The 19,320-nt window shown below is 53.6% G+C and overlaps 2 protein-coding genes across 6 annotated transcripts; one reads left to right on the forward strand and one right to left on the reverse strand.

Moving 5' to 3' along the window:
* The first annotated feature begins 48 nt into the window (after nucleotides 1–48).
* WDR54 (WD repeat domain 54) lies at nucleotides 49–3,831 on the forward strand. 2 transcript variants are annotated; one of them, XM_055400408.2, is made up of 10 exons: nucleotides 49–114; nucleotides 435–722; nucleotides 871–933; nucleotides 1,475–1,541; nucleotides 1,630–1,683; nucleotides 2,008–2,135; nucleotides 2,950–3,050; nucleotides 3,150–3,312; nucleotides 3,506–3,580; nucleotides 3,657–3,831. In XM_055400408.2, the coding sequence occupies exons 2-10, from the start codon at nucleotides 501–503 to the stop codon at nucleotides 3,786–3,788; spliced, it is 1,005 nt and encodes a 334-aa protein (XP_055256383.1). In that variant the 5' UTR covers nucleotides 49–114; nucleotides 435–500; the 3' UTR covers nucleotides 3,789–3,831. The 2 variants fall into 2 exon arrangements, with proteins under 2 accessions (XP_055256383.1, XP_088697707.1); XM_088841581.1 differs by lacking the exons at nucleotides 49–114; nucleotides 871–933 and having other exon boundaries at nucleotides 161–722.
* On the reverse strand, nucleotides 3,808–18,178 carry RTKN (rhotekin). Of its 4 annotated transcripts, XM_055400403.2 has the most exons (13): nucleotides 16,543–16,698; nucleotides 15,760–16,187; nucleotides 10,378–10,577; nucleotides 8,605–8,666; nucleotides 8,454–8,507; nucleotides 8,238–8,355; nucleotides 7,818–8,027; nucleotides 7,003–7,097; nucleotides 6,792–6,898; nucleotides 6,428–6,556; nucleotides 5,563–5,731; nucleotides 5,239–5,343; nucleotides 3,808–4,660 (listed from the first exon to the last, which is right to left on the reverse strand). In XM_055400403.2, the coding sequence occupies exons 2-13, from the start codon at nucleotides 15,829–15,831 to the stop codon at nucleotides 4,326–4,328; spliced, it is 1,656 nt and encodes a 551-aa protein (XP_055256378.2). In that variant the 5' UTR covers nucleotides 15,832–16,187; nucleotides 16,543–16,698; the 3' UTR covers nucleotides 3,808–4,325. The 4 variants fall into 4 exon arrangements, with proteins under 4 accessions (XP_055256378.2, XP_055256377.2, XP_055256380.2 ...); XM_055400402.2 differs by lacking the exons at nucleotides 15,760–16,187; nucleotides 16,543–16,698 and adding an exon at nucleotides 17,794–18,171; XM_055400405.2 differs by lacking the exon at nucleotides 15,760–16,187 and having other exon boundaries at nucleotides 16,543–16,663.
* Between the last annotated feature and the right edge of the window lie 1,142 nt (nucleotides 18,179–19,320).

Here is a 19,320-nt window from a genome sequence, read left to right on the forward strand (position 1 = left end):
CGCGTCGCACGTTAGGGTAGTTCACCCCACCCAACGGCCGTGCGTACGTGCGTCGTCTCTATGGTGGCGGCGGATTCGGAGAGACCGAACGCTTCTGGAGTCTCGGAGCTGCTGGTGTGGACTCTGACCTGGTCCGGGGGCTTCGGGGAGCCAGGCTGAGGGAGGAAGAGCCTAGGGGCTACCCTGCTTCATCCTGCCTTGACTCGGGCTCTTGGGGCCACTGGGTCCTGGGCCATCACCATTCCTCCTCTGGGGTCCCCCCATCACCTCATGACTCAGCCCTAGGGTTTCCCTCGCCAGCTCCGCGATACCCTTCCCACACCGTGTGACCACCAACCCCCGTCACCGTCCCCGAGGCCCTCGTTCATTCACATCACGACTCAGTCGCCGGGGGCTTTCCCAGTGCCTCCTGTCAGCACCACCCCACCCCCAAGCCCCCATAGGAATCTCGGCTGTCTTCTGCTTTCCGCGCGCCTGGGATCGACCGTCTCTCCCCAAGAATGTTCCGCCGGGAGCGCTCCATCCCGCTTCGAGGCTCGGCTGCCGCCCTGTGCAACAACCTCAGTGTGCTGCAGCTGCCCTCCCGCAACCTCACTCATTTTGGAGTAGTCCATGGACCCAGCGCCCAGCTACTCAGCGCTGCTCCTGAGGGCGTGCCCCTGGCCCAGCGCCAACTCCACGCTAAGGAGGGCGCCGGAGTGAGCCCCCCACTTATCACCCAGGTGAGGCGTGGAGTTGGGAGTGGTGTTGCTGAACCCCGCCCTACCTAGAACCCGGGACTTCCTCTCCAAACCTCAAGGAATAGGCCTTCCCTGACCATCTGATGTCCTCTGCTCTGACTACTTCTTACCCTGATTCATCTCCCTCTAGATCCACTGGTGTGTCCTCCCTTTCCGAGTATTGCTGGTACTCACCTCTCAGCGAGGAATACAAGTAAGAAGAGGACCTTCCTATCCTCCCCCGCTAGGGTCTTCTCAGCTTCCCTCCAAGGCCCCTAGTGTGTGTATGTGTGCTGTGTTGAGTCGCTCAGTCGTGTCGGACTCTTTGCGACCCCATGGACTGTAGCCCACCAGGCTCCTCTGTCCAAGGGATTCTCCAGGCAAGAGTACTGGAGTGGGTTGCCATTTCCCCCTCCAGGGGATCTTCCCAACCCAGCGATCTTACTTCTAAACATTTCCAAGCTGTTCTCATGCTTAGCCCCCTCATTTCTCATCTTCATACCTTCCTTGTTTTCCAATTCTTAAGTGCCATCTCCAATATCTGCCCTTTTATTAGTTGTGTGACCTTGGGCAATTTAGTGAACGTCTCAGAGCCTCAGTGTCTTCTGTTAAATGCAGATAAAAGTAGCGCCTCCCTCCCAGAGTAACTTTGAGGATTAAACAGGCTAAGGTTAACATGAGTATGTGGAGTAGTTGGTACAGAGCTTAGCAAAGGTCAACTGGGTTATGACCCCATCCTTGCCCTGGTCTTGCAGATGTACGAGTCTGATGGCTCCGTCATGGTCTACTGGCATGCACTGGATGCTGGAGATGCCTCTCTAGGTACCTTCAGGACTGGGTTGGGGGTAGGGAGTGTTTGCTGGGGCTAGGGGTGATAATACTTCTAATCATTTTCCCCTCTCATACTCAGTGCAGGCTGTGTTTGCCCGAGGAATTGCTGCCAGTGGCCACTACGTCTGTGTGGGTGAGGGGGCCAAAGGCAGGGCATTGGAAAGTGCTGAGGTATAGGGGTGTGGGCTTTGACCAGGATGCTGCTGAAGGTCTGAGGAAATTGTGGAGTGTTAGAGGGGTGGGAGTGAAGGAGGGTCTGAGAAACTCCAAAAAGCCATGGAGGGGTTCAGAGGGGCAGGATGGTATAGGAAAAGGGCAGTGAATGTTGGGAGTGGGGCTGTTGGAACAGTGAGAGATGGGTTTGTTACTAACGTTTCTGGGATGGAGGGAGGGCTGAGCATGGTGGCTGAAGACCTGGGAGCATCAGGAAGCCATCAGTGAAGCACTGGTTCTGCAGGAACATGGGCGGGCCGGGTACTGGTGTTTGACATCCCCACCAAGGGTCCCAACATTGTGCTGAGTGAAGAGCTGGCAAGGCACCAGACACCAATCACAGACATTGCCACCGAGCCTGCCCAGGGACAGGTGAGTGGATCCCCCCTACCTGTTCCAGTGAATCTGAGGGCCTTCTCCATTGGCTTTGCCACTAAGCAGCTGAATGACTTTTGGCAAATTAGTGCACTTTGCTAAGTTTTAGCAACCTCAGGTCCAATGATGAGTCCAGAAATACTTTATATTTACATGGTACTTAATAGTTCACTCATACTTTATGATCCTGGTGTGAATGGAGGAGTTGAGACTGATGGTTTCTGACATGTGTGACTTCCTTCTCTGAACTTGGGCATGTCCCCCCATTGAGGCCCACCTCCAGTGCCATCCTCTCCTGGAAGCCTTCCCTCTCTTCCAGCCCCCACTCATCTCCCTTAGCTGAACCCGGAATTGACACTGCCCGCAAAGACTACTCTTATCTCCCTGATTAGATTGTAAACTTCTTGAAAACAGGTTGTGTATCTTGTAATTCCTATGCTACACTACAGCTGGCACAGAGTTGGGCCCGTGGGCTCTGTTGGCTGCCGGGGTTGAGGGGTTGTCAAGAGTCCCAGAGTCTAGTCATGACTGTGACTGGCTCAGTGCAAGACCTCCAGAAGGTCCTAACATTGTGGCCTTAGTTTCATCATTCATCCAAAGAGGACACGGGATGTGTGCTGGGGTCAGACTCTATAAGGAATACAACGAAAGCATTTAATGCTTCCAAGAGACCCTTCCAGGCAGTGATGGCTCCACATCTTCCCCCTTTCCCTGGAGAGGCAAAGATGCAAATACTGCCTCCCTTCCCCTCCGGCCCTGTATACAGGATCCAGCAGGGACAAAAAAGGGCTAATCCTGCCTTTCCCCGCAGGATTGTGTGGCTGACACTGTGACAGCAGATGACTCAGGCTTGCTGTGTGTCTGGAGATCAGGGCCCAAATTCAAATTACTGACCCAGATTCCAGGATTCGGGTAGGTGAGGCAGAAGGGGGCTGAGGCCTTCCTGAGGTAGCTTCAAGGTGGGGAGTAGGCTTAGGTCTGGGAAATCAAAGTGCGATGTCACCCTTGCAGGGTCCCGTGTTCTTCTGTGCAGCTGTGGCAGGGGACCATAGCAGCAGGCTACGGGAACGGGCAAGTGCGTCTATATGAAGCCAGTACAGGAACTATACACGTCCAGATCAATGCCCATGCCCGGGCCATCTGTGCCCTGGACCTGGCTCCTGAGGTGGGCAAGGTCAGTGTCCAGCTCTGTCCTTGCATACCCTTGTTTTCTGGTGTTGGGATGTTGAGAGGCACTCCACAGACTTATCTCTGCCTCTCAGGGTAGCCCCCTCCCCAGGCACCTGGACTGGGCTTTACAGCCTCTACCAGCCCTCTGTCAGCACATTCTGACTCCCACTGGTCCTCCTTGCCTTTCTTTAAAATAGCTACTCTCTGCTGCTGAAGACACCTTCATACACATCTGGAAGTTGAGCAGAAGCCCAGAGGGTGGCTACATTGAGGTATGTGTCATAAGAGGAGTGGAATGAGGGCCCAAGGATGAGGCCACAGGCCCTGAACAGCTGTCTTCTCTCCCAGGTGGAACACTGTCATGGTGAGTGTATGCCTGACACCCAGCTGTGTGGTGCCCGATTCTGTGACCCCTCAGGCAGCTCCTTTGCTGTGACTGGCTATGACCTCGCTGAGATCCTGAGATTCAGCAGCATGTGAGAGAAGAGCAGCCCTCTGTTTCCCTGTGGTATTTATAAAGTACCCCCCTCCACCCAGCCGTTGTCTGATTACTTAATCTCATGGTCACATTTCACAACTAGTGAACTAAGCTCCAGGGATAAGGGGCTATGCGGGTCCTGACCAAGTCAAGAGGCAAGCTGTCCTCAACAAGCAGGTGAAGGGTGATGTTAAATAACTTTAATGGTCAATGTAAAAGTCACAAGGGAGGTGTGTTCCTTCCCAGGGCTCTTCAGTGCCATTCTCAAAGCTGGTTAATGCAGGGAGGTAGGGCAGGGTTGGTTCCAGTTTTCTCCCAGGAAGGGTTTAGGTGGTCCCAGCCAGCCCTGAGAACGAGTCCCTCAGCACCGTGGCAACCACAGCTTAAAGGGGCTTCTGCTACCCCTTCTCAGCCTACCCCGACTCCAGCAGAGGGAGGGGAGGCCAAGCTGGTCAGCCTGCTACAAATAGTGCTGAATCCAGAGCCCCACCGCACACAGATCTCTTCTGGCCAGATCCTGTTGCCAGCACCTTTTTCTCTCACACTGGTGACTGGAGCCAAGTGTGGGGTGGACCTTTGCTGCAGAGGCCTCTGGATTGTGGGGATCGCTGCAGGGGGAGAGGGGCAACCAAGCGAGAAGCCCCAGGGGAGTGATCTGGGGGGACAGCATCCAGAGAGAATGTTCGGGGTCTCCCCCAGGGCAAGGAATGGATCCGGGCTGGAGCTGGGGCCACTGAAGCAGGTGAGCAGGGGCCAGGCAAGGCAGGCTGGTCTGTAAACATTGCTAGCCAGGGTGGGGGCGTCTCCAGCCTCGCACCCTCCCGCTGGGCCAGGATGTCTGTCACTGCTGCGATGTCATCCAGTGGCTCAATAGCTGTGGCATCAGGAAGGGATTGAGGGGAGGGGAGTCAGAGCTTGGGCCCCAGAGCTACTCAGCCCTGAGCATCACCTGTCACCGTAAGAGGCGGAAAGCAGAGCCCGGATCTCAGCTGAGACTGCATTATCCTGCAGGAGCAGCCCCTCACATGGGCCCCCAGAAGCCACAGGTTCTGATAAGACTGTGGCACACGGGGAGAGCGGGTGGACAGGGAGAGGGGAGTCGGCAGAAACAGGTGAAGAAACCAAGAAAGAGGAGGAAAATTAAAGCATTGCCAGGCAAGTGAAGGGTCAGAGGAAGAGACAGGAATCCACATGCAGAAAGGGAAACAGGAAAGAAAAAAATTAGGAAAAAATATCCATGAAATGAGTCTGGTTCTACAGGGTTTTGTTTGAACTTTGATGGAGGTGATTTTAAGAAGAGTTGGAGAAGGGAAAGGAATCCTGGGTGGGACTTGGGTCCCCAGAGCTCTGCCTTAGCACACAGTGTGCTTTCTCTCTGTCTCCATTATCTGGGTTCCCTTGATGCCCCCAACTCAACTTCCCATGAGGATCCCACAATGCATTTTCACTCACCCATTTCATGGTACAAGGACCCCTGCTTGGCCAGCACTTGGGGTGGTTTCCGAGGAGCAGGTGTTTCAATTTTCATTATTTCATCACAGCACTGCTTCCACTGACCTGAGGGGAGAGCATTGATGGGGGTGGGCTTCCTTCTCCCCTGCTACATTCCCTTCCACACATTCTTGAAATGTGTGGTTCATTTAAAAAAGTATTGTATTATTATAAGAATTATTATAATAATTTAATATTGTATTATATAATTTTTAGTTATAAGAATTATCAAATAATTTTATTTTGGTAAAAATAACAAGCCCCAATCCAGACCCCTCCTCTTACTCATGTCAAAGAAAAGCTGCCACAGAGCCTCCATCCAGCTCTGCAGGGCTCCCCGACTCTCTGCCTGAAGAGTGTGTGTCACCTCTTCCTCCCCATAATGGTTACTGATGCTCAGGGTGAAGGGCCAGCCGGCTGCCTGGTCCAGCTCTCCTGCCCGGACTTGAGTCTCCTATAGGAGAAATCCAAGATCTGCTTCCACCTTCACCTTGGTCACAGAGGTCAGCAGTGACATCAGGCAGGCTTGGTCGTCCCTACCCTTAGAGGGAGGAGCTTGTGGAGCTTTCACCAAGCCCTCTCATTTGCCGCCTACTGATCAGAGTGGGAAGAAATGGCAAGAAAGGACTGGAATGAGACAAGTCATCCTTAGTCAGGAAAAGGAGCAGATGGAGACAGGAAAGGAGGGACTGAGCAAGGCAGGGAAGGTGAGGAGGCAGGCAGGAACAGGAACACTAAGGCCCCTCGATACTTGAATAAAAGTTGGCAGGAATGCCAGCAAAAGTGCTGGGAAACAAAGAAGGTCCTTGGACTTGGGCTGGGAGAGAAAACCAAGAAAGGGTAAAAGAGATGCAGACTGGCATCTGAAGAAAGATGGGAGGAGGATGAAAAGTCCTAGACTGGCCCTAGACCCCTCTGTGACACTTGGCAGGGGCTGAGCCCGGCGATGGAAGGGACAATTGCTTTCAGTGATGCTGGTGGGGAGAACTCCGGCCCTCGGCAGCCCTGGCCCTGAAGCTGGGTGTGGTGCTGTTGGGAGCAGGAAGCTAGCTTTGATCTCTCTGGGGTCTCTGTGCCCGCCCTCCTGGGGCCTGAAGGAGAGGTTCCCGAACCCTGGCACCTGGTGGCTTCACCCCCAGAGACTCATCACCTTGTTGACTGCGATAGTAAACAGCGGCTCGTCCCCAGTGTCTGTGTCTTCAGGTTGCCGGTAACAGAAGAGGTTTGTGCCTTTCAGGACTCCATGTACTTGCACCCAGTCCCGCGGCTCCCCAGCTTGCTGCATGAATGACTCAAGGTTTCCTAGGGGACCCGCACCCCCAACGCCCTTCCTCCCAGCCCCCCAGAGAGAAACGGCTCCTTTCTGCCCACCCTCCTATTTCACTCTCCGTTCATCTACCGTGCCCCTCCTTCCTCCACCCAGGGCTTGCGCTTTCAATAGTTCTTTGATCCCTAGGTGATCTGGCTCTCCTTTGTCTTCTCCCACTTCCCTTCCACTCCTCAGGGCCCCTCACCTGCACCCTGAGGGTACCACTTGCAGTAGGCTGAGTCATGCAGAGAGGCTGAGCCACCAGGCGGCAACACACGCTACCATAAAGGGGCAGCCAGGCAGGATTCTCCTCTGGGGGAGAAGGAAGTGCAGGGTGAGGGTGGGAAATGTGAAGGGGACCATCTAACAGCCCCTCTTCTCACCACCCAGCATCCCCCACATAGACACATACTCACCAGGAGTGGCGAGGGTGAGGTCATGCGTGCGGAACCCATCTTGCACAGCTGCTAGGGTGAGCGTGGTATGAGCCAAGAGGTGGTAACGAGGACCACTGCAGGACAGAGAGGTGGGCAGCAGCCGAGTGAGGGCCATGCTGGGTGGCAAGAGCTGTAAGAGCTGAGCACGTCTGCCCCACAGAAAACTAGCTTGCCTCCCCCACAGGGGTGGAAACAAACATTTACTGTACTCCCGCTAAGTGCTGGGGCCTGTGCTTTAAATACAGTATCCCACTGTATTCCCACAACAGCCCGGTGAGGTTGGTGGCATTCTTTAGTTAATAGACAAGGCAGCTTGAGGCTTAAAAAGGTTAAGAAGTCTGCCTCAAAATAAAACTGGTGGTAGAACTTGAATTTGAATCTGCATCTGTCTCCAAAATAAGCAATCTGTTCATTACCTGCAAGGTTCTCAAACTGCTCCTCAGAGACCCCATGAGTCTACTAGGTGCCTCCAGGTGCCTGTAGGCAACACCACAGCACCCAGGCTATTCTGCTGTAGCCAGGGGCACTCTGTTATATCCACATAAGGTGTATCTGTTGCTGCAAAAGCAGTGAAGACCCCAGAACCTAGCTCTTCCTGCATTCCTGTTGGTCTTCTCAGTTGGCTGTTTGAAGTACCTGAGGTACGGGCCAGAGTGCCTCCCAGTATGTGACCACTGCTCATTTATATCTGTTTGCATGTCCTGGCAGCCGTGGAAAATAGGCTCTGCATGCTCAACACAGCTCAGGGATCACTGGTGGCCAGCTGAGGGCCGGAGAGGAATACAGGTGCTTACCCCACAGCCGGGGTGGGAAGCAAGATGGGACTGCTGCCTGAGGCCCCAGCAGTCTCCAGCGATGCTCGGACACGCCTCCCTGAGGAGCGGCCCAGGGAGCTGCTGAGTTTGGTGGCAAGCCTCTTGGGGGCTCCAGCCAGGGCCCCCTCCTCTTCCACACAGGCCCCATACAGCTCCAGCCGCAGTTCAAAGTCTGGCCCTGCGTCGGCACTGTAGGCACATGGGAGGAAGCAAGGAGAGGAGGATAGTCAGGGCTAGTCCAGGGAGCGGCGCTGGGGTTGGGGTGGATGTCATGCAAGTACAGGACAGCTCCACTGGGCAGGCCCAGCTCCCTCCCTCCTTCTCTTCCTTCCCTCCTCTGCAGCTGCATGATTAGAGCCTAGCAGAGAAAGCGGACAGCCACAGGGATGAGGTACCCACAAGAGCACGCTGTTCTGGAAGGAGATGTCTGTAAGGGTCCTGTCCACCAGGATCATCTCTGTGTCCTGAATGTGTTCCCCTATCTGCAGCAGCAGGAACACAGCCCAGCGGTGCAGGTCTGGGGGCCGAGAGCAAAACCGGTAATGATGTGCCCCCAAAGGGACCTCCAGTTTCAGGGCCACTCCCTTAAGTCTGTCCCACATGTGTGGAACTCACCGCCTTTGTTCTTGAAATATTCTGTGTCCTTCCACATGAGTGGAATCCGGAGATCTAAGGGGCAGAGGGATAGGAATAGATGTCAGGATGGGACAGGAGATCTTATCACTGGGCAAAGAATGCCAGCAGCTGGGGTAGTTGTGCTTCTTACCAGAAATGCAGATCTGGCCACGGCACGGGGAGCGCTCAGTGGGTGGCCCACTGTCCGAAGGCCTGTGGGCAAATCACAACATCCTAGCCTGGCCTCTTGACACTATTCCCCCTGGCTCTGGTTCCCAAAGGGTGTCCTAGAGCCTGGTCCAGGGCTCAGCTGCCAGGTCCCAGCCAGGCTGACATTGGCAGAGCTGAAGGACTGTTAGGGAGAGTTGTCCATTGAACCCAGGAGGTTGCTGGGCTTGGGAATACTAGAGGCACTTAGCTCACACACACAGTACAAGCTCAGGCCACCCCCAACAAGTACCCTTCCTGACCACCTCCCTAGACTCCTGCCAGGAAGAAGTGGGGCTTAACGATACAGGTGCATACAGAGAGACACCCTTTCAAGGATTCTTCTCAGGCTTGGAGGAGTTTACAGGCTTTCTTTTTAACAACAAAAGAGGCTGCTTGTCTCCACCATCTCATCACTTCAATAAAGGAGGGTACTCGGTCAGTCAGAAAATCAAGAACCCAAGTAGGGAACATTTGTGTCCCATTTATCACAAATCTCTCTCCATCTTCCCCCCGAGCTTTGATTTCTCCTCTACCCTTCTGGCTAGATTGGCTGAACCTTCCCAGTGCCCCAAGTTCCCCAGTCCCTCCACTGCAGGAGGGACATCTGGCCTTCCTCTCCTCCCTGCCTATCATTAGAACTCACTGAGCATGTGTCCCTCTCCTAAGGTGGTGGTCAGCTTATCTATACTAATTTATAATTCATCATAATGAAATTAGTGACTTGGAACAGCCTTAAACTAAATGATGTGGCACTGATGAAAATGTGTTCAGCTGCCAGGGACTTAGGGTGTCACAGATCACACTGTATGGGAAGTGTGGGGACTTGGGCAAGGCAGAGCTTGTCAACGGCCACCTCTCAAGAGACAGCAGACTCACAGTAGAAGCTGTCCCTCTGCCTGCTTGCTCTTCCTTTAACTTTATGCAACAGCCATTGAGGAGTTCCTGCCTTCCCCTGGTGTCTTCATGGATGAACTCTAGAGGCCTCCTGGCAACCTCTCCTTGTGTGTGAGCTGGAATGGACACTATGCCTGTGAGGGGCCTGGACCTTCTCCCCACTCAGCCTTGTGGGGTCAAACAGGTTACTTCGCCAGAAGCCAATGTTCCAAGTGACCAATTTACAAAAAAATGGTCAGTTCTTAGAATGATCAATTTGCCAAATATTTTCTCTCACATTTCAGTTTTACCAGAGCATCACCTCAACCATTTCACTACAGTTTTGTCAGATTGAGTCCTTTTAGTACACAGTCTAATTTATATGAATGGGTAGACTTTTACTTAAATTTTTTAAATTATTATTTCTCCCAATTTCTTCCTCAAATAAGGCAAACCCCAGGTACAATTAGCTACTGTCTGTTACAGTAAATGACTAATTGGTCATTTAGCAAATTGACCATTTGGTGAACTGGCTTTGAGAAAATTAGCTTTCCAGAAGCCAGACAAACAGGCTCATCAGATCACAGGCACGGCTTAGCAAATTAGCACTTCTGCATTACTATCCTCAGACTGCTGCCCTTTCACCAGACACACCGGCTTCACTGGGCCCTAGCAACTCACTAGTGCGCCTCTGGGCAGCACACTGTGGTGATAAAACATCAAGGTGTCTTTTGGGTCCCTGGGAAGTCTCCACCAGGAAGTCGTCTTTGAGTGCTCCATACTCCATATACATATCCAGTGCACCACTATCCCCATAAAGCCTCGCCTCCCCCGTGCTCACCGCCGGCCTGTCTTCTTCAGCACCTGTGCCTCCTTGCGCCGCTGCAGCTCGCCCATGTAGTTGAGGATGCGGCTGTTGCACACCAGCAGGCTCTTGGTGGCCTCCAGAGCCTGCTCTCGCTGGGAGCAGGCCGCCAGCAGCTTGCAGGCCCCTTCCCTCATCCGGATCTCATGGTCTAACTTTCTTTGCAACTCTGTGTCCTAGCCAGAGTGGGGATAAGGAAGAGAAGGAAATGTCAATCAGGGGACAAGCTGATGCACCCTTCAATCCCTAAGTGGGCTGTGGTCAACAAGAAACTGATGAACTCAGGTTTCAGGCAACTAAAGGGCAGGGACTGAGTCTCAACTTCAACTGCCCAGGAATAACCAGAGAAGCTTTGTAAAAATACAGATGCCCTTCGGGAGTATAAATTTTTTCAGCCTCTTTGGAGCACAATTTTGAAAAATCTGTAAAAACTACAAATTCACATCCTTTTATCCAGCTATGCATCATCTAGGATTTTATCCTACAGATATAGTGACGCTTGTGGGCAGAGCCATATTCACTGCAGCATCAATTTAAAATACCAAGATTAAAAGTCCTTCAATAGGGCATTGGTTAAATAAGTTACAGTACATCTATACCACGGAATATGGAATGTTGCAGACAATAAGATAGACATGTATGCAAAAATGAAACAATATTCAAAATATATGAAATGAGAAGAGAAAGCAGAACAGTATTACAGCATGCTCCTATCTGGGCACAATATTTAAATATGCATACCCATATCCATAGATACTCATAAAATAGTGGTTGTGGGGCTGTGAGCCAGGAATGGAAAGTCAATTTATGATACTTTATAAATATGCTTCTTTAGTTCCATACTGTTGGAAATTGTGTTACCTTTTAAAAAAATTAAATCTTCTGATTTTTAAAAAAAAAAGTCACCAGGCCCCACCTCACATTAGGACAATAAGAATCTCTTAAGAGGTGGGGCAGGTACATTTTTTGGAAAATTCCCCAAGTGACCTTGAGGTGCAGCCCAGGCTGAGAACCACCATCTAAAGGGAACGGCCACAGATAGTAAAGGCCATCCTGGGTTACCCCAAAGACTCAAGTGATGAGAGAGGACCTCTAGTTGGCAAGGGGTCAGTGGAGAAGAAGCATACTACCTACAGTGTTCACCCATGCTGTTCAGAATGCCGTACACACCCCAAATTTTGGAACCTGCCACCTGCTGGCCTTCTGAGTATGGGAGGTGAAGCCAGAGACATGAAGGCAGGTGAATCAGAGGGTCAAGAGCGAGTTGCTGAGCAGGCACTTAGCAAAACGCCCAACATGCGGTATACTTGGAAGGAGGTGGGGGTGGGGAGGAAGTAGTGTGTACTTATTTTAATGCTGCTACCTCAGCCCCAGTAACATTCACCCAGGAATAACACTAGAGCATCCCTGTGCTGTCCAAGGCTTCACGTTTGAAATCCAGCCGGGAGGTGAGAGATGCAGACATTAATAGCTGCTCTGTAAGTGTCAGGTTATGGCACAAATGCTCTCTCAGGAGAGACGCTAAATGTTTCTGGCTGAGGTGATGGGGAAGGCTTCAGAGAGCAACTGGAAGACTAACCCTGTTACAGTGTATACAAATCAGAAGCAAGCCAAGCGGAGTCACAGGGTTGGAAGAGGGGGTGACTGTGACTGCCCAGCATCAAAACCTGTCTCCTCCCTCACACCAGCTCCCTCACGCTCTGTGCCCCTGCTTCTGTCCCTGATGGCTCCCGCCTTCAAGTCTCCAAGACCTGAACACCCTAAACTACTGCTTCCAGGAACTGCCTTGTCCGACCTACCTGCTGATTTTTCCTTCCCTACTTGGGCTAGGCCAGACTCTCATCACCTCTCACTTCATCTCATCACCCTCACTACCCACATTTCCCTTCCTGACTCTTTATAAATAGGCCAACGTGTGCAATGTCCCCTCTACCAGAAAGCCCTCTCAGACTACACAGTTGTCCCCACCTCCACCATGCCTGCCTGCACCAGGGTCCCACCTCTGCTAAGGTTTGTTGTTTGCCCACCCCCATCTCATTCTGCATCCAGCTTCTACCACAAATATCCCAAACAAGTGAGGGGGGTAGGGCTGAGCAACATCCTCAGGCCCCCTCCTGACTTGCCTTTTGGTCCCCGCCCCAGCACTCACAGATTCTTCCCTAGCCCTGTCCATTGCACACGCAGCACGATGCAGGCAGTGTGGCTGGTCCTCTGGGGAATCTCACCGCCAGGTACCCTGGGGAGCTGCCCTGCCTGCCGTGAGCACCGTGAGCACCGATGACATTGCCCTCTCCCCACTGCCCCCATCGCGAGAGTGAGCCGCAGGCAGCCCCTCCGTCCCTCTGTGCGCCTGGCCCCATTAGGCTCCAGCAGCAGCGTTAACCAGAGAGACCTAGTGGCAGAGGGACGGTACCTCCAGGAGCACTGCCCTCACCCAGGAGCACTGCCCTCACCCTGGAAAGGGCTTCAGGCTCTAGAGCTGCCAGAGACCAGGAGACCCCTCCACGTTATAACTGCTCTCCAAGGTGACTCCTGGCCTGGGAGCCTGCCAGAGCAAAGATGGTATATACATTGGAATACATTGGTAAAATGGGCTGCAGAGAAGTCATGTATCCAGCCCTGATAACCTGGCCTAGGGGCCCAGACACCCTGTCTACCACTGCCCCCACAGCCCTCTGGTCTGAATCCACTCTCCCATGGCCCCACAGTGGACAATGCCCTAAAAACCTCCCATCCTTTGGGCAGACCATTTTGGGAATCCTGACACAGGATCTGGATCCCAGACCTTCACTCCCTCTCCCTACCTCAGGGATAGCTCCATGTCCCCTTCTCCCCACCCATATGCCCTCTCTTCCCAAGCCGGCAGGACTTTCACCAGGCTCTCCTGGGAAAGAGTCCTCAGTTGGATGTCAGCAGGACTGGGTCAGGACCCAAGGGGCTGAAGAAGGATGAGTCATGGCCCGAAACCCCAGCACATACTAGGCCCTCTCTGGACATCCTTTCCAGTTCCTCCCACCCTCTTCTATCTCTAACTTCCTGCTCTGCTTCTCATCGCCTTATGATCCTTTTAGAAACTCCACCAGGGCTAAATTCAAATCCTGGCTTAGGAACTTAACTAGCTGTGAGAACTTAGCCTCTGGGGGTGGGGGTAGGGGTAGGGGGTGGGAGTTGGGTATTCCACCTGCTCCCTAGCACTGTTTGAGGATTAAATGGGAAAATCTAACTTCTACCTGGGCCCAGCACTCCCACCTCCTCCTTACTTGCACCTTAAGTTGCCTTCTCCAGAAAAAGCTTCTTGAATTTACACTTTCACAACCACCCCTCTTGCTAATCCCTGAAACATCAATGAGTTGGGGGTTGGAGAACTGCCGAGCCTCCCTGGGAAAGAACACAGCACCTTCAACCAACCAATGGCTGAATACGAGATGATTAAAGTGAAATCTAAGCCCCCTTTTCTGTCCCAGAACTTGGGCAGGGCTCCTATGAAGAACAATTACCTGGAGGGGGAGGGATGCAGAATTTGAATACTTAAATACCTAGACCAGCCATGTCCAATAAGATCATTCCATCATCCTACAATGATGGAAATGCTCAACAGCCATGGACCACATGAAATATGGCTAAAGGAATTAAGGAACTGAAAATTATTTTATTTCATTTTAATTAACTAAATTTTAAATGTAAATAGCCACATGTAACTAGTAACATGAACAGTGCAGAGGACTAGGGATGGCAAATAGCTTTTATCTCATGTGCCAACACAAGACAATAGGTAGTGTCAAGAGTCCCATTGGAAACCTTGGACAACTTTCTGCATATTAGAAAAAGATGACCCTCACTAGGCAAATAACTTAGATAATGGTGTTTCCTCCTCACACAGCCTGAAACTAGGCCAGGACTCTTGCCACTATGCAATGCCCTTGTGAAGGACACAATCTGCATAATTTATGCCAAGGTTGTGCTGAGAAAGATTGTGAGGCCATGCATGGATTTGTTGGTGAAGAGTGCCATAATTGACTAGTAATGTCTATCATTATCTAGGGAGTGGGGACCAGGTTGAGGGTGCAAAAACATGTGATAAATCCCCCTTCTGAGCTAGACTCTTTACTGTCCAGCCTCTGACCTCCCTCAGCAGCAACCCTCTGCCTGGTCCAGGCAGTCACTGCCACAGCTTCCTCTATCTTTCCCATCTCTGTAAAAGACCACCCTGCCCAGTTGCTTAGCCACATACCTGAGAATCATCTGGGAGCCCTCTCTTTGCCTCAGCCTCACGTCCAATCCATCAACAAGCCCTGTGAGATCTACCACCATCATTTCAAATCCACCCTTTTCTCCCTATCTTCACCATGAGCATTTAATCCTCACCATCAGGTTCATTCCCCAAAGGCTGTAATGACCTCCTCACTGGTGGTCACCCCCCACCCCTACCTAGCCTGTTCCTTTCAAACACAACAGTTATATTAAAACATTAGGTGAGTTGTCCCACATGCTTAAAACCCTCCATGGGCCAACATCACACTTATAGTAAAATCTAAGTGACTTGTCATGGCCTTCAAAGTCCTGCATAATCTGGTCCCTGCCCATCAGTTTGACCCCAACCAGTATGTTTTAGCCACACTGGCTCTCTTTCTTCCCCAAACATATCATCGTCATCCTCATTTAAGGTCCTTACTCTGCCCTCTGTCTGGAAAGCTCTTCCTCCCATCTTTACATATTTTCACCCTTCTGGCCTCAGCTCAATGAGCTCACAAAGGCCTTCCCTGACTGTTACATCTAATGCTGCCTCTCCTACCTGATGTTTATGATACCCCTGTTTTTATCATAATTTCATCGTGAGATTATTTATGTGTTTGCATGTTTCTAGGTCCCCTAGAGTGGACCTTTCCTGTTTTGTTCACTGAGGTGTCCCAAGATCTAGAAAGCAGCTGGCAGATGGTGGGTGCTCAAGAAATGTGGTTAATAATAAATAATAAACAGCTCCCTGCCATCTTCAGGGCTTCAGAATCCTTACATACTGCCATAGAATCCTCTTTCCCTTCTCTGGTAAGGCCATCTCCTTCCTGAAGATCACGCTCACAGTGTACTCTCTTCTTCCCACAACTAAAAGGGGCCCTCAGCCCCAGAACACACAGCCACACCAACCCACAGAGCTTCCAGAAACAAGGGTGAAGACCCTGTTGCCAACACAATACTCTAACTGGCAGAACTGAACCTGGGTCCACAAGTAGCACCCAAAGAAGGGCACACAGAACCACCTAATCCCTCTCCCCACTCGGAGCAGGCCCAGCCGGAAAGGGCAGCGCAGAACCGGGGCTGGGATGCTGTGGAGGAGGTGCACTCCAGGGGTGGGGGCGTTACCTCCAGGCTGAGCGCCATCTGCCGGATGTAGAGCATATTCAGGTCCTCCAGGATGTGCAATCTGTCCTGCATCTCTGTGCCCCCCGGGCTCCCCTTCCCTTGCTGACCCCTCAGAGGGGTGGGGCAAGCAAGCCCCACGCTGCCCCACAATTCCTCTCCCGCTGCTCTCCTTGTCTTGAAAGAGGTGGGCAAAGTTCTTGGTCAGAGGGCAGAGGCAGCCCCTGTCCCTCTCGTGCTCCAGTTAGACCCCTCTGGCTGCTGTGACAGTCTCCTTGCCTACCGCTGTTCCACGGCCCTGATGGAGCCAGGCATGGGAGGAAAGGAAAGCGAGGTGAGGATGAGCAGGGTACCCGGAGAGGAGGCCAGCTGCAGAAGGGGCTCTGGGCACAGAGTGTCCAGTCTTGCTTTGGTGGCAGCTGTTCTCCCAGCTGTGGAAGAAAAAGGCTCTTTCATTCCGACTCTGGCCCCTCCCCAGCCCCCGCCCACAACCCTGGCCTGGTGGACAGAGAATCTGTGTGCTGTAGGGTGTGAGGGGCAGGCACAACTGGAAGGGGGCCGGGAAGGGACACTTCATGCAGGTTCTGTGGAGCCGTGGGGATTGTCAGGAGGTTGCTTTCTGAAAAGGTTCGGGCTTAGTTTGAGGAAGAAGAGGGATAGATGTGGGGACTTGACTGAGTGAGCCTAGGAAGTGGGACAGAGGGGTAATTGCGGCCCAACCCCCAGGGCCACCTCTTCCAACTTGGGACCTTCATCCAGCCCGCCCCACCCTGGGTTCACAATTACCTTGCTTTTCCAGCAGACGGGAGCAGAGGGAGGGAGAAAGGCAGGGGTGTGCCTGGCTGCGCTGCCCCTGCTCCCCTCTGCGGGCCCCTTCCCTTCCAGACAGGAAACCAGCCCCGATTCCCAGCCAGCTGCAGCTTTGCCACCACCGCCCCCCCTCCACCCCAGGCCCACGGAGTCACACTCCGCTCCAGGGCTCAGCGGCTCCACCCCGGTTCCTCCGCGATGGCCCCCAAAAGGCCGGGCTTATCCCGGGGGCGGCCTCAACTCACAGGCCCCTCCTCCTGGTCCCTGGGCCTCGCCCCTCACTCCCCCACGCGGCGTTGCTTATGCGGGACTCGACAGAGGCCCTGTCTCCCAGGCCCACTAGCTTCTGAGTCAGAGAAGGCCTGGGACTGTGGGACAGGGGTGTGAAAGAGCCTTTGTTCTGGGCAGGCTGTGGGGTAAAGTGCAAGAAGCCAGGACTGGAATCCGGGAGGAGTGAGGAAGGCCCCCTCACTTAACCCTTTCCAGGACCAGCAGAGGAGAACTGACCTGGGGAACATCCTCTGCTGTCGCTACTGGCCCTCTCAGTCCTGGCTCAGCCCCCACACCTCTCAGCCTCTCCTGAGCCTCTTTAAGGAATTACAAGTAGGACTCAGACCTAGGCAACGTGTAGAGTAGTGGGCCAGGGAGGGAACTGTAGAGGCTGGACTCTTCTTAGGCCACAGAAAAGGAGGCTGAAAGCTTGAGTGTGGGAAATAATCCCAGATCGTTCATCGGGAACCCCTCGTTCCGATTCCCCCAGCCACAGAGGAGCAGTTGCGGAGAGTTTCAGCGAAGGAGGCCGAGGAGTCAGGACTGACGGCGGAGCCTGTCCCAGGCGGTGGAGACGGGCTGTGGGATGCGGCTGGAGGCCAGGGAAGGAGCGGGCCCCCAGGCCAGGAGTCTTGTTAGAGCCCGGCTAGTTGCACATCTCCAGGGTCCCCGGAAGGGCGGCCATAAGGCACATCTTAGGAATCGAGCCTAGGGCTCCTTAAACTGAAATTTTTCCAGGCGGAGGCAAATCATCCCACTGGGCCAGAGAATGTCTGGGGTGACACGGCTGGATTAACGTGCAGACGGTCCGCGCCTGACTTTTTAAGTCAACAACCTCTGGTCTGTACCCGACCCACCGCGTCTCCGCCCCTCGGCGCGCGCGGGCGGGGCGGGCGGCCCGGGCGGCCCGGACTGCGGGAGCCGGGGGAGGGGAAGGCAGGGACGCGGGTCTCTCACCTGCGGCGGGTCGCTTAGGAGGCTGAGTCGGAAGCGGCCGCGTTTGAACTCCATCTCCAGGGCAGAGCCCCTGGCCACGGTGACCCGGCTCCGGTGGTTTCGGGAGAACATGCCGGCGGTCCCGCGCCTCTGCCTGCCTTCTGCACTCCCCGCGCCGCCCGGCTCTGCCTTGTCCCTTAGGCTTCTTTCCCTCGCTGCCCTTCAGCTAGTCCGGCCGGGAATCTCCCGCAGCCGGATTCCCAAACTCCGCCTCCGGAGACGGCACCTGGGCCGGGCAGGGCGCGGCACTCTCTCCCTCCACCCCCTCCCGCCCCCGCCCCGCCAAAGGCCGGGCGGCGCGGCCAGTCCCGGGCTACGAGCAGGCCTACCCCTCGGGAGCACCGAGGCGGGGGGCTGCGGGCGCCACACCTGGGCGAGGGGCGGGCCTAGAGAAGCCCCGCCCCAAAGGCTGCGCCCCCTCGGCGAGCCCGACTACCTGCGCGCGGAAAACCCCAAGGCCCAGGGAGCACTGCGGGTCACACCGCCCAGCCCTGGGACCGCGCCCAGTCTCACCCCTGAGCAGCCTCTCAGGGTTTCAACTTCCCACGGCCCCAAATGTCCCTTCTTCGTCCCCCTCCCCACTTTAAGCTCCCCTCCGTCCCTAGTGGCCACAGTTCACCGAGCAGGGCTTAAGCATGTCTGGTAACTCTGCTCTATTCGTTACTAACCGTGGATCCTTGACTGTCAGAGAACTTTTTGAACTTAAGTTTTCTCACTTGTGCAGTGAGGATACAGTAATTACCGCACTCCTCAGGTCGCTATGAGGATCACAAACGAGCATGAGTGCCTGGCACGAGACAAGCGCCCCCTAAGCGGAGCTATGAAGAAAAACGGTAGGATGCAGCACCTTTGTGCCCTTGGGTGGGGCACCAGCGACCTTCAGTTCCCTGGACCCAGACCTTGACTGCCATAGAGAGTGAGGATATGTGTTACCTAAGATGGGCTCTCTGCTGCTTTGCTGGGTAGCTGAGACAGGGTTAGGATTCTTAGCTTCTGCAGAAAAAGGGGCCCCTCACCACCACCCCCAGCTCTGTGGGACAGAAGGAGATGGCAGAGGATTAGTTTGCTGACCACAGATGAGGAATTCCAGGGACCTAGCAATTTACTGGAGACAACGAGAGAGACACAGAGAGAGAATGGTTCCTTCAAAGCTAGAGCCAGAGAAATACCAGGCTAAAGCTTTAGAGAGCCCAGGTTAGAACTGCTGGGCTATGAAAAATTACTCAACATTCTTTTAGAAAACCTAACTTCAATTTGGGCTTCCCTGGTGGCTCAGAGGTTAAAGCATCTGCCTCCAATGCAGGAAACCCGGGTTTGATCCCTGGGTCGATCAGGAAGATCCCCTGGAGAAGGAAACGGTAACCCACTCCAGTATTCTTGCCTGGAGAATCCCATGGACGGAGAAGCCTGGTAGGCTACAGTCCACGGGGTCGCAAAGAGTCGGACACGACTGAGCGATGGAATGGAATGGATGGAACTTCAATTTAC

This window comes from Moschus berezovskii, chromosome 11, assembly GCF_049115385.1.
Source record: "Moschus berezovskii isolate FMDL1 chromosome 11, NW_MosBer_1.0, whole genome shotgun sequence".
In the NCBI taxonomy this organism is placed as follows: domain Eukaryota; kingdom Metazoa; phylum Chordata; class Mammalia; order Artiodactyla; family Moschidae; genus Moschus; species Moschus berezovskii.

Excerpts from the sequence above, each read along its gene's own strand:
- WDR54 (XM_055400408.2), top strand. The coding sequence starts at position 501 with ATGTTCCGCCGGGAGCGCTCCATCCCGCTTCGAGGCTCGGCTGCCGCC. Across the intron at positions 1,684-2,007 it reads TGGCCACTACGTCTGTGTGG|GAACATGGGCGGGCCGGGTA; the intron begins GTGAGGGGGCCA and ends CTGGTTCTGCAG. Across the intron at positions 3,581-3,656 it reads CAGAGGGTGGCTACATTGAG|GTGGAACACTGTCATGGTGA; the intron begins GTATGTGTCATA and ends CTTCTCTCCCAG.
- RTKN (XM_055400402.2), bottom strand. The coding sequence starts at position 17,904 with ATGTTCTCCCGAAACCACCGGAGCCGGGTCACCGTGGCCAGGGGCTCT. Across the intron at positions 8,667-10,377 it reads CTGAAGAAGACAGGCCGGCG|GCCTTCGGACAGTGGGCCAC; the intron begins GTGAGCACGGGG and ends ATTTGCCCACAG. Across the intron at positions 6,557-6,791 it reads GTGGTACCCTCAGGGTGCAG|CAAGCTGGGGAGCCGCGGGA; the intron begins GTGAGGGGCCCT and ends TCATTCATGCAG.